At 49.4% G+C, this 12,749-nt stretch overlaps 6 protein-coding genes across 6 annotated transcripts; 3 read left to right on the plus strand and 3 right to left on the minus strand.

Annotated features, from left to right (window-relative positions):
* Window positions 1–147: 147 nt before the first annotated feature.
* Window positions 148–1,137, plus strand: LOC121592342 (DNA repair protein RAD51 homolog 4). The gene has a single exon (XM_041913741.1). The coding sequence runs from the start codon at window positions 148–150 to the stop codon at window positions 1,135–1,137; it is 990 nt and encodes a 329-aa protein (XP_041769675.1).
* Window positions 1,138–1,159: 22 nt separating this feature from the next.
* On the minus strand, window positions 1,160–2,191 carry LOC121592760. The gene is made up of 2 exons (XM_041914520.1): window positions 1,843–2,191; window positions 1,160–1,771 (listed from the first exon to the last, which is right to left on the minus strand). The coding sequence occupies exons 1-2, from the start codon at window positions 1,986–1,988 to the stop codon at window positions 1,324–1,326; spliced, it is 594 nt and encodes a 197-aa protein (XP_041770454.1). The 5' UTR covers window positions 1,989–2,191; the 3' UTR covers window positions 1,160–1,323.
* Window positions 2,192–2,446: 255 nt separating this feature from the next.
* LOC121592759 (putative deoxyribonuclease TATDN1) lies at window positions 2,447–3,695 on the plus strand. Its single transcript, XM_041914519.1, has 4 exons — window positions 2,447–2,561; window positions 2,622–2,801; window positions 2,890–3,487; window positions 3,584–3,695. Exons 1-4 carry the CDS (start codon window positions 2,513–2,515, stop codon window positions 3,693–3,695), a joined length of 939 nt encoding a protein of 312 aa, XP_041770453.1. The 5' UTR covers window positions 2,447–2,512.
* LOC121592761 (protein SGT1 homolog) lies at window positions 3,535–4,807 on the minus strand. Its single transcript, XM_041914521.1, has 2 exons — window positions 4,175–4,807; window positions 3,535–4,068 (listed from the first exon to the last, which is right to left on the minus strand). Exons 1-2 carry the CDS (start codon window positions 4,532–4,534, stop codon window positions 3,883–3,885), a joined length of 546 nt encoding a protein of 181 aa, XP_041770455.1. The 5' UTR covers window positions 4,535–4,807; the 3' UTR covers window positions 3,535–3,882.
* A 456-nt stretch (window positions 4,808–5,263) lies between these two features.
* Window positions 5,264–6,530, minus strand: LOC121592461 (deubiquitinase OTUD6B). The gene has a single exon (XM_041913910.1). The coding sequence runs from the start codon at window positions 6,263–6,265 to the stop codon at window positions 5,339–5,341; it is 927 nt and encodes a 308-aa protein (XP_041769844.1). The 5' UTR covers window positions 6,266–6,530; the 3' UTR covers window positions 5,264–5,338.
* Window positions 6,531–6,812: 282 nt separating this feature from the next.
* LOC121593390 (vacuolar protein sorting-associated protein 21) lies at window positions 6,813–12,046 on the plus strand. The gene is made up of 5 exons (XM_041915687.1): window positions 6,813–7,912; window positions 9,997–10,124; window positions 10,196–10,483; window positions 10,577–10,700; window positions 10,771–12,046. Exons 1-5 carry the CDS (start codon window positions 7,870–7,872, stop codon window positions 10,914–10,916), a joined length of 729 nt encoding a protein of 242 aa, XP_041771621.1. The 5' UTR covers window positions 6,813–7,869; the 3' UTR covers window positions 10,917–12,046.
* Window positions 12,047–12,749: the final 703 nt, after the last annotated feature.

Below are 12,749 nucleotides of genomic sequence, written 5' to 3' on the forward strand. Positions count from 1 at the left end.
CGTGTGATCTTGACACATGTTTAGTTGTGTTTGGTTTTCTGTTTTGTTTTGCTCCATATTTCGTCCCACTGCCAGTCACATAAAGCATCAAACAAAAATTCCCAAAGCGTCACCAATTCACCTTCAACAACATTCCATGCAACGTTCATGGCTGCCACACAATTAACCGCCGATCTGCACCCGTTGCTAACAGAGTATGTGATCAAAAAGCTGCAAAAGAATCGTCTCACCACGGTGTACAGCTTCGTGAAGGTGGAAGTAGAACAGCTGCTCAAGATCACCAACCTTCCCGCCGAAAGCATCGTGCTGGTGAAGAATCATCTGATCGACCAGTTTGCCGGTCGGTGCCAAAACGCTCAATCGTACCCGTTGTGGCCAGCCCCCAGCCCAATCAGCACGGGAGTTCCATCGCTCGATGCGCTACTGCAGGGAGGAGGACTGCTTCCCTGTCACATTTACGAGCTGTGCGGTGAATCCGGCACGGGCAAAACGTTACTCTCCCTGACGATGGCGTCGAACGTTGTCAAGCAACCGGGCAGCATGGCCTACTTCATCGACACCAAGTGTGACTTTTCTGGTAGAAAGGTACAGCAAATCCTGGACAGCGACGATCGCACTCTGTCCGAGCAGGAGCTGGGCCACGCAATGGCTCGGATACGGGTGGAGCGTATATTTTCACCCGACCTTCTCGTCCAGACGGTGGAAGAGCTTGCGGCGGGAAGGTATGTGGATGAGGGGACGAATCTAAAGCTGCTCATCATCGATTCCCTGCCCTCGCTTTGGTACCTGTACCAGGATGCGCAAAGCTCCGTAGAACCGTTGGGCTTGCTGACGAAGCTAATCTGCTCGCTGCGCAAACTGGCCGCGCAACGAGCCGTCGCAATAGTGTTGATCAACCTGACCGTCCGCATGGTGGAAGGAATGACGGAGGGTAAGCGAAAACTGTGCCCAAACGGTAACTATTCTGCCCTGGGACGGTACTGGGAAAGTGCGCCCGGAACGAGGCTACTTCTCGAGCGACACGAGCATCATCGCGGATGGTCCGCAGGCTACCACACGGTGCAGGTGTGGAAAAGCAACTATCTACGATCGGGCGAGCGGGTGATCGTTCGGATGACTGAGACGGGCGTTCGGTAGTGGCCCAAACGGGAGGCCGGAGTGCGATAGAACATAAAAAGAGGGTCTATTTCTAGCTCGACTGTAAATAAAACTCGCTCCCCCACCTTCGGGGACGCTTCAATATATCTTACAAAAGCGTGTAAAACGTAAATCATTAAAACAAAACGTGCGCAAATGGGGGAGTTTATCCCTCGCAACGTCCTCCTACTTAAGCATCCCGTATTTTTCCTTGTGGTACATCTTCAGCACCTTCTTCGGTGGCACCAGCTCACGGCTCAGCCCGGGCCGTTTCTTCCGGTCCGGTGGATTCAGCTTCCTCACCATCACCACCGGCACCTCGTCCGGCGGTGCACCATCCTGCGCATCATCTTCCGCCTGCCCCTTGCGCAGTATCAAATCGGAATCGTGCGCAAAGTTACATTTGCTGCCGAACCGGCACCGGCCCTTCTTGTAGCTCCAGCACACCTTCCGCTTCTGCTCGGCCGCATTCGCCTCCGGATCGACCATCTTGACGTGCCGCTCGAGGCTGGCCAGCTTGGCCTCTTCCGCCTCCCGGAACGGGTTGCTAAAAACGCTGCCTGGGAGGATGCGAGCCGTGCCGGACTGGAACAGGGCGCTGGCACTGGGAAGTGGGCTGGATTGGTCACCATTTCTGTGAATTCGAGAAGGTTGAGTTTAGCGACCAAATGGGTCAATCGAATTTAGCGCTTCTTTTTGTCTCACAAATCACTAGACTGCTTTTGAATGGTTTCGCCCGGTTGTGGCTGATTTGATTCCTTCTTTCCGCCACCGTCGTCCGAGGAGGAGGAAGAGTCGGACGATGCGGACGATTCCTCACTATCGCCATAATCTGCTACCAGCGAGAACATGTCGCGTGCAAGCTCATTTGCAGGAAGAGAGTATTTTCCGTCCCGGTAAAAGGCGCGTTCGTTTGCCTTTACGTAAGCGCAGCGTCCGTCGTCCTGCTGTTGTGGTTTCTTTTTATTACACTTTTTGTGTTTTATTTCGCTGCTTTTAATTACAAACAATCTCGGATGTGTTTTGTTGATGTTTTTTTTCTTTCTTTCCCTCCTACAGCTCGGTGACAGTTGAGCGTTACGGGTACGAACTTCGTAACGCCGTTACTTATCGTTTTCGTGACGGTTTGGATAACACCATCTCGCTTGGGGACGTTATTTTATAAACTTTTATGTACAAAATAGCAAATTCAGTTTAGAAATTAATCAATTGACTGACAAAATAATACAGAAAACAATAAATGAAGTGCATAATGCAATTTTAACGATAATAATTAGTTTTAACCTCAACATACACAAGTTTTCTTCCACTGTGCCAACCGTGACAACGAGCAGATGATCGAGGGGAAAAACAAAAACACGAAATACTTTCCCGCATGAAACGACTGCTGGCCACAAATATAAGCAAAATCATGAAGTTTATCGGTAGGAAAATACAAATATTTAATAAAAATCCATTCACTACACTAATGTCCGTCATTTCAGACATTGGCGCCAACTTAACCGATCCGATGTACCAGGGAATCTACAACGGATCGGCCAAACACGAACCCGATCTGCCGCATGTGCTAGAGCGCAGCTGGACCGGTGGGTTGGACAAAATCATCATCACGGTCGGGACGCTTGCCGACTGTGCGCCAACGTTTGAGATAGTGAAGAACGACGGTAGGGTTGGAATTGCCATTCAATTCTTGCTCCAAAACACGTCCCTAACAACCTATCTTGCATTTTGTTCCCACCCGATACCTCAAAGAAAGACTGTTCGCCACGGTCGGTTGCCATCCGACACGGTGCGGTGAGTTTGTGCCGGATCCGGAAGGTTATTTCGCCTCACTCTGCCAGCAGATCGAGCAGCACCGGGAGAAGGTGGTAGCGATCGGCGAGTGTGGCCTCGATTACGATCGGCTGCAGTTCTGCGACAAAGCGATCCAGCAGCAGTACTTCGAGAAGCAGCTCGAGCTGGCCGCCAAATACGATCTCCCGCTGTTCCTGCACTGCCGCAACGCGCACGACGACTTTGCCGCCATACTGCAGCGAAACCGGGACAAGCTGCCCCGGCGTGGTGTGGTGCACACGTTCGACGGTTCGCTCGAGGTGGCGGAAGCGCTTATAGCGGATGGGTACGCAATCGGGATCAACGGTTGTTCACTGAAGACGGAGGAAAATCTGTCGGTGGCGGCCAAAATTCCGGACGAATCGATCATGCTCGAAACGGACAGCCCGTGGTGCGAGATACGGCCGTCCCATGCCGGTTCGAAGTACGTCCGCAGTAAATATCCTACGGTGAAGAAGAAGGAAAAGTGGGAGGCCGGTTCACTGATCGCGGGACGATGCGAACCGGTCATGATCAGGTAAGGAGGGAGGGAGGCTTTCTTTCTGCTGGAAAGCTGGGCGGCGTTCGCGGGTTTGAATTCAATTCGTGTTTTTTTGTTTGTTTATTTCTTTAGCCAAGTGCTGGAAGTGCTTGCGGGTATTAAGGGGAAGCCGGTGGCCGAGCTGGCCGAACAGTACTACAAAAACACGACAGAAATGTTCTTCCCAGCGAAGCATAGTGACTGAACTTCACGATCATATATAAATCGGCATCGGCGATCGGCAAATAAATAAATCGAGATGAACGATGTATTACTCACGCCCAAAATGGATGAAGGAAACGATTTGCAAACGGCACACGCGTTGTTTACACAGTGCGGCGATGAGGATGAGAGATTTTCCCTTTTGGGGAGGTGGGAGGTGCGCCACCGCTCTACCACTTTTTGTATTCGCATCCATCCGGTGGCTTCACTTCGACCTGTTTGGCACCGACCTCCGCCCAGTTGGTGCTGAGCACGGTGCCGCCCGACTCGTAGTACGACTTCATCATCGCCTTCCGCGTGTCCTCGCTAGCGTCGGCGTAGATCTTCTTGAACAGGTCGCTCACGTCGTCCTTTGTCTAAAATTAGCCCATTTACCACACAAAACAGCATCGGTTAGAACAAAGCAACCAGCGAGACGTAAACAAGGAAGCCGTCGTGCAACGCGGAACAACAGCCGCTTACCTCATCGTCCTTTTCGATTTCTTTCGTGATTTTGTCCCAATCGTGCTTCTTCTTGGCCGCGGCCGCACTGCCAGCCGCCGCCGATTGCTCCGGTGCCTTCCGTTCCAGCGCTTCCCACCGCTGGCCGATCAGCTTCGCCAGCTTCACCTCCACCTTGCTCGGGGTGGCTTTGTGCGTGCTCTGCTCCGTGTTGATCGGGTTCCAGAGCGTCAGGACGAGCGGTTCGGTATCGTCCGCCCGTAGCGTGAGCGTGTTTTGCTCCAGCTGGACGGAGTAGTTCTTGTCGGCCGCATTTTTCAGCAGAATCGTCACCGTGACGGCCGTTTCTGTTTGGTACCAGTCGTATTTCACCTTTGCCATCACTGTGTGCTGCTGTAGAGGTTCGTGTTTCTTTTCCCACAATACACACACCACACAAAAATGGCGACACTTATTGTAAAGCGAACGATAAAAGCTAATTGTCTCACAACGCAGTAACTCTTGCGGGTACGGATCTTGAGCAAACAGCTGCTTCTCGGAACTGCGACGACTGCGAGATGTTTTGTATTTTCTAGAAACTGTTTTTTCTTCGTCCTCCTCACAACTGACAGTTCCCGTGGAGAGCACTGTGGTGGTGTGTTTGTGTGTGTGCGTGCGTAAAAACTCCGTGTGAGAGGAATGACGTAAAAACGATAAGTTTCTTTGGCAGCGCATGCTTGCTCGCTCTACCCGACGACATACAACGAATCGCGCTAGAGCGAGAAGGCATGCTATATTTGCTAAATGGGTTTCTTTTAGCCAACAAACAAAAACTTCCAGAAATATTCAAATATCTGTTGCTGTTTTTGGAAAAGTTTTCATTTAAATTAATGGAAATTCGCCCTTTTCTCGAGAAAATGTTCTTCGATTTTCAGTTTCCAAAAACATACTGCAGAATGGGACTCAATAACTATGATACCGTACAGCCGAACGATCTGTTCACGCTGATGCGACAATACCGTTTTCCTGTGAAATTGATCCGATTGTGGAAGTCAATGCTGGGAAATAATTGAAATTATAGAATTTTCAGGCCTAAAACAATTAACAACGCACTTTCTACAATCAATCATCTACATTGTGCTTAATATTTAATTTATTCTTTTGACGTACAATAGTGTTTCGTGTGTAATTTGAAGCAATCAATCCTCATTCTCCTTCCCTCTCCTGTACCGGGATCGGTTTGGTCGAGTTGTAATGCTCCCCCAGCCGGTACATAAACCGATGGTACGTCAGCACCAGCTTCCGATCCGCACTTTCGTCCTCCCCGTGCACCGTCGACGGTCCCTCGGCCTGTATGACCTCGATCGGGCATCGCAGACTGCTCGCTAGCGCTTTGATCTCAATCTCACCGCCCCAGGCCTTGGTCGACCGCACCTGCTTGCAGTACTTGTCGAACTCGGGCTCGCTCAGCATCTCTCCCGTATCCGGATGGCTCATGTAGCAGATCAGTGTGTCCCGGTTTGCCTCGATATAGTCCGCGGTCATCCGGCGCAGCTCGGGCACACTGTACGAACCGATGCCCCGCTGCACCAGCTGATGGTTGATGGCCGTGTAGAGACAGTCACCGTCGGCCGGCACGGCGTGGGACAGCATGCCCCGCTTCAGCAGCAGCCCATTGATGCGATTGTCCTCCAGCACCCGGGGGGAGCTTTTCTGCAGCAGCGCCGACTCCTGCTTGATCTGTTCCTCGCGATCCCGATTGTCCTGCGCTTTCTTGTCCCTGCGGCGCTGTGCTTTTGAGAGTCGCGTTTCCGGCTTTTCCGGCTTTTCCGGGTTAGATTCTTCGTTTGCATCCCCGCCGTTAGTCGGTGGTGTGGATGGTGGGAGTTCTTGGGCCGCTGGTTGTTCTGATGCGTCGGTAAGATTCAGCCGGTTCAGCTCTTCCGCGTGCCGTTGCTCTATCTCCTGCTCGAGGTTCGCAATCTCTTCCTGGATTTCTTTCTTCCTTTTTTTGTCCACCTTCAGCTTCTTCATCGATTGTATTTTGCACTGTAGTTCCTTCTTCTCCTTGCGGTGGCGGGCCATCACCTCCTCCCGGTCAGTTTCCGGTTCTGGCAGTTGTGGATCGCTCATGGCGGGGCAGTTCTGATGCTGATCGGTGCCGGAAGATGGGTTTGTGTTTTCGGCTGTAAGTGGTACGGATTGTTTAAAGATTCTGTAGGATAACCTGATTCACCGATCAACTAATACTGCTGCAAAGGAACATGGCACCGAACAGGGGAGGGAAAATCCGATTTAAATCACTTTAGGAAGCTTTCCTTATCAGCAATAATACTGTCGAAAAAGGAAATGTTTTGTTGCACACAGAAACGGGGCAGTGAAGATTATCGCTGCGTGATGACAGGCATGTAGATTGAAAGGTTTGACAGAAAAACGATAAGAAATGCTTCCGAGAAGAGAAAATAGATAAATTGTGTTTTAAAATTGAGATTAATATAGATATGAAAATAGAAGAATGAAATTTAACAGCTGTTTGTTTAAAAAACAGATCAAACTTAAAAAAACAACCTCGAAGAGCAACGCTGTTTTTTGAATCCTTCATTCCATCCGTTCGACTGGCCGTTCATCTGTCAAACTCCGTCCTCGCTCGCTCGCTCCTTTGTTTACAAAAAACGCTGACCCACGAAGAAACGAGAGTGCTATTGTCAACACGGAGAAGGAAGGATTTTCCACACACAAGAAGACGACTGGCTGACTCGCAGCAGAAGGAAAGCGGAACGTGCGTTTCTGTGTGAAAACTCCTCTCCCCCACCCCACGGCTGTGTGAAAACGGACCAAAAGAAAAAGAAACCAAGTGATTACGGGAAAACCGTGAAAAGAAAAAAAACAGTTTTTCGTGTGCCTGCGTGAAAATTCAAGCGTGATTTTTGTGTACCAAGTTTGATAACCTTCTCCAAAAAACCAACTCGCCCCCCCCCCCCCCTCCGGATGAGCATGTTTGTGAAGCTTCGTGTGTTTTGTGTTCCTGTTGCGCAGCGGAGTTTCTAGTTCTCGAAGTTTTCTTTGGTTGCTGTTCGCTACCCTTCCACACCCCCGTTTGGCACAAGTTTTCCGTACGCATGCTGGCCCCCGTGCGCTATGAGTGAAAGGTGCCGTCGGTTGGCAGGCATTGGCAGCAACAGCGCACCGAGCGGAGCAACCGAACTGCGAATTGACGGCATTGGCAGGTGGTGGAAACGGTCGAAGCAGCAGAGGAGAGGCGAGGGAGCTCCACCGTGTAACGACGGGTTCGTGTTGGCATGGTTGTGTACCGCGGAACGTAACGCCTTGTGTGTACGGTTGTCGTGCTCGTGCTCGTCGTGACGTGCTTCGATGTAACTAACGTGGATGCTGCGAAAGACACCTAACATTTACTCCCTATAACTCCCGCAACTCCCCCTCCCCCAGTGACTGGTGTTTTCTTACGGCAGGCAGTGAAGACAGGGAAAGAGAGAGAGAGAGAGAGAGTGAAGAAAAGACTCCCCAGCCAGTTCCTTAGCCTTTCTCGCCACTAATCTGGTGGGTGCCCAAAGCAAGCAGGTGGCGATTTGGTCGAAGCATAATTGAATTATCTACCCCCCCGTGTAACTGTAACAGAGGGGGCAACCCTTAAGAGTGTGTGGCCCGGCGGAGAAGATACACTCACACACACACGGGCGGTTTTCGGAGAGGACATCCATCCACACAAGTTCACCAGCATGAAAGCGATCGAAGCAAAAATTGTCGTACTTGGATCGCAAGGTGAGAGGAAAATGGTGGGGGGGGGGGGGACTTTTGGAACCACAAAACAGACAGACTGACACACACAGAGCTAGGAAGGCCCCTGGGTGGGAGGGGTTGACCTTCACCTTGAGAAGCGTGGCTTTCATTCTACTTCCCCTGATTTTGAAGCAGCAGCTGCTGCTGCTGCGTACAATCCAGCACCAAACGACGGTTGACGACGACGACCGCGACGACGGTCCATCATCAAATCGCTGTTTGTACAGCCGTAGCTTTCGCTTTCATGGCACACTAGATTCTTCCACAACAACAAAAGAAAGAAAAAAGACACGCGATACACGATACATCTCTTCTTATCTATCTGACCTGGGCATGAAAGATAAGCGCCGCAAGCGTGGTCACCATCATCAACAGCATTAAACGCCTTGCCTTTTTTTTGTACATTTTGTTTCTTCTCCATCTTTCTTCACGTTCCGGATTTTCTAACTCGCTCCGCGTCTACACTTTCTGGTGGAGTCCCCCCCCCCCCTTTATTCCAACAACCCCTTTCTATCATATCCACCTGCCTCGGTATCTCGCTCCATACGAGGAATGGTGGTTGCGGCGTTACTTACTGCAAATTAAGTTTTTTCCCCCCCTTAACCCACCTGCCCGCAACCGTGTTCGCCCGTGGATTAAGTATCGGATTTTTGTTATTCGCCCAGTCTCTGTGTGTCGGTCGCGCACACCTTCCAGCCAGTACCCGTGACCGTGCTTATCAGTGCAGAAAGCGGCTCGCAGAAACGCTTTTCCCTTTACTTCATTCCTCTTGCATTATTTTGTTTGCTTGCTGCCATTGCTCCCGTATCCGAAAGCATATCGGCTTTCAGCGCACGGTTTCCAGGGTGTTCCCTTTAGTTAGACCCCGCATTTCTTATCTTAACACGTGTGAAGGAGAGAGAGAGAGAAAGGGACGTATGAAATTAACACTTTGGCAACATGTAACAGAGTTTGCGAAATTGATTCGGGTTCAAACTAGTGATGGGTAATGTTGGCAAAATTCCAGAGTCTACTCCGATCCGGCTCCGATAGTTTCGTAAGCGACTCCGGAAAGTAGGTCCGCTCAGTTTTATCCGGAATCGTTTGGAATCGTCCGGAATCGCCTGGAATGATCCGGAGTCGTCCGGAATCGGTTGGAGTAGTTGAGAGCTCGAGTTGTCCGGAGTCGTCGGAGTTGTCCGGAATCGGTTGGAGTCGGCTTTCGAAACAAAGGCCTGTATACGAAGTGCACGCGTAAAGTGAAATACAAAAAAAAACAGAACAAAATGAAATCCCTAATCACAAGTACATTACACTGGACGGCTCCTATTTGCTCCGACCGACTCCGATCTACTCTGGACGATTCTGAATAACTCCGACTCCGGTCAACTACGGCCGGCTCCGGACGACTCTGGATGACTCTGGACGACTTTAGACGACTCTGAACGACTCCAGACGACTCTGAACGACTCCGGACGACTCCGGACGACTCCGGACGACTCCGGACGACTCCGAATGACTACGATTTCAAAAGACTCCAAACGACTCCAGAAGACTCCGTACGACTCCGGACGACTCCAAACGCCTTTGGACGACTCTGGGCGACTCTGGACGACTAAGGATGATTCCGACTCCGTGCGGAACTACTACTTCGGATTTTGCCAGAGTCAGTGTCGGACTAACAATAGCCAGAGTAGGATCGGAACCGTGGGTGCGCTTGAAAGGGCACATCACTATTTTAAACCACCTCATTTTCTAACGCAAGGGGCATGCTCATATCGAAATTCACGTCAAAATCATCCCTGATGGGAATGATTATTACCGACAAGCATTATAAAGACAAATCTAATCTGGCTCTCATGTCATAAGGAATGCAGAAGCACTGCTGAATTCATTATCTCATTAATATTGTTGTCTGTGTAGACGTCATTGGGCTGAAAGGAATGAAAGGAAACACAACACAATTCTATGTTGCCGCTGAATGTTGAATGTTTGCATGAGTGTCCTGAACATTGAATGAGAAATGTACCTTTTATGATTATTTTATATATTAATGCTTTTATTCTCCATCCTTCTTATCCGTCCAGGTGTGGGCAAAACGAGCCTGGTGGTGCGGTATGTCTCGAACGTGTACACGAAGGAAATATCGCCCACGATCGGTGCGTCCTTTTTCACCTGCAAGGTCAATCTGGAGGACTTTAAAGTAAAGATGCAGGTATGTAATTTAATTTAAAAAAACACACACACTTCCATTACTTTATTTACAATTTATCTTACCACGGCCAGGTTTGGGATACGGCGGGCCAGGAGCGGTTCAAAGCGATGGCCCCGCTGTACTATCGCAACGCGAACGCCGCCCTGCTCGTGTTCGATCTCACGCAGTACAACTCGTTCAACGAAATCAAGGGCTGGGTACAGGAGCTGCAACGGAACGTGCAGGAACCGATGGTACTGTCGCTCGTCGGCAACAAGCTCGACCTGGAAGCGAAACGTGCCGTCTCCCGGGAAGAGGCTATGCTGTACGCGAACTCGATCGGGGGCAACTACTTCGAAACGTCCGCCTTACACGATCAGGTACTACGTTTTCTGTGTGTTTGTGTGCGTATCTATGCATTTGAAAGGATTTTTAATGCCGCATTTTCTCTCTTTTCGTTGGCTTGTGCACAGGGTATTGAGCAAGTGTTCATATCGATAGCGGTAGGATTAATTAAACTGTCCGGCGAGGACGTCTGCTCGTCGCTGAAGCGGTACGAATCGAACGATTCGCTCGTACTGTCCGGATATTCAACGAGTAAGCCATCGCAAACGTTCCGTCTTGCTTTTCTTCGCACACAAAAGCTAATCTATTTTTCTCCTTCCAGGAGTAAACGGTGTCGTGCAGATGGGCATTCCGGTGGAAAATGACAGTATATTAAGCGACGGTATGGGCAGGCTGGAGACGCCTTCCTGGAGCCGGGACCACATAGCGCACGGTGACGAGCAGCGGGTCGGTTGGTGCTGCTATTAACACGGTTACTCCGCTGGACACGACAACACGGCTTCTCTACACCGGGCACACCGGCATGACGCATAGACAAGTGCGCCCGCGCGCGCTCACGGAGAACCGCGCGAGCCTGTGAAGAACGAGGGGATTTCAGACAGATTTGTGATAGCTTTTTATATTTATATACACATATACACACAGACACACAGACACACTCCGACACAGCCAGCACACATGAACAAAGGCGAGAAACACCACTCAACTCTTCTAGATGACATAGTAGAAACGAAAGCAGGGGAGTCCCCCGTGGTGTTTGTGTTTGCTGGCTCGGTGGGTGACGATGGCTCGAACTCGCTTTGTAAAACTGTTTGTTAGAGAAGTTGGAAGCAAATCATTTCATTGAACCCGCTACATTATGTGTGATAAGAAAATGGGGAGTAAAAGCACGTGCTTGCGAGAGGATAGATAAACTGAAAGAGTAAGAAAGAGAGAGTTTGGAAGGGAAAGGGACATGCTGCTAGCTTATCGTTTCGCAGTTTCAGACGCATGTGTGTGTGTGGGATTTACAGCAAGAATTTAGAGCAGAACGAACTATACGCGACACACTTCCTCTAAGCTTATTGAGAGGGACTTAGGGTTTAGGGGTTCGAAGGAAAGGGTGTTTCGGTAGTTTTCCCACCTCACAGGCGCACCCAGCGTATGACGACGCAGTACTATAGGAAGGGGCAGGACGCAGATAAAGCGGGTGAGCTGTGTTCGGGTCGAGTGGGGCAACGATGTTTTGTTTTTGCAGCTGGCACCACCGTGACACGTGAATAGATCTCTTCCACAAGTGTGTGTGTGCAGATTAATTCGATCCGATGCGTCTGCTGACGCGTCACACGTAAGACGAAAGCGAAGACCAATGCTAACACCAAGTGCGCTCATATCGATATATTTATTATTTAAGTCAAAAAGTCAATTATTTTCCCAATCATCTCGATGCTGCTGGACGCCGTTTCCGCCCCATTCCATTGTTGACCCTTCATCATTGTATGTATATGGCTTGCATTTTCATTCATATTATTCTGTTTTTCCGGCGCCTCGTTGTTCGGATTCGTACAGTCTTTTTTTTTTAATAAACATTTTGCGAAGAGCTGTATTAAAAAAGGCAAGATTGTTTTTAAAAAATCGAAAGAAAAAATACCGTTTTATTACTGTTTAAGAGGTCATTCGAAAATATTCGATTCTGGGATCGATTCCGATTGTGGAACCGATTCCGAAGGATAATGATTATCAATTCCAAAACGATTCTGGAACTGATTCCAATTCTGGGTCCGATTTTGGTTCTGGAACTAGCTTCGATTCTGTTACCGATTCCTGTACCAATTTCGGTTCAGGAACTAGTTTCGATCCTGGAACCGATTCCGATTTTGGAACCGATTCCTATTCTGGAAATAATTCCAATTATGAAACTGATTAAGATTGTAGAACGGATTCTATTTCTGAAATCGATACAGACTTTGGAACCTGTGTCTCGGGGTTTTTTTTTTCAAGTAAACCTTAAGCGAAGAGCTGTATTAAAAAAAGAACTTTTCAATAATTCAAATAAAAATTACATACAAATTACTACATTGCTCAAACGTGTTGAATGCATGAATAAGCGCCACACTTCGGCTATTGCGCTGCGCAGTATACCTCGTACAAACAGCGTTGCTTAGGGCTATTCCTAGCGACGAGGGCCATCATCGGCAACGCCACATGCCGCACATGTAAAAACACAAGCACCGCGTCAGCTGTTTTCTTTGCTGCGTATGTATTGGTGTGAGCGCGGCGTTCAACGCATTTGCAAGCCGTCCGCCTGCAACCTGTTGCCAT

The sequence above is a fragment of the Anopheles merus genome, chromosome 2L (genome assembly GCF_017562075.2).
Source record: "Anopheles merus strain MAF chromosome 2L, AmerM5.1, whole genome shotgun sequence".
Taxonomy (NCBI): Eukaryota; Metazoa; Arthropoda; class Insecta; order Diptera; family Culicidae; genus Anopheles; species Anopheles merus.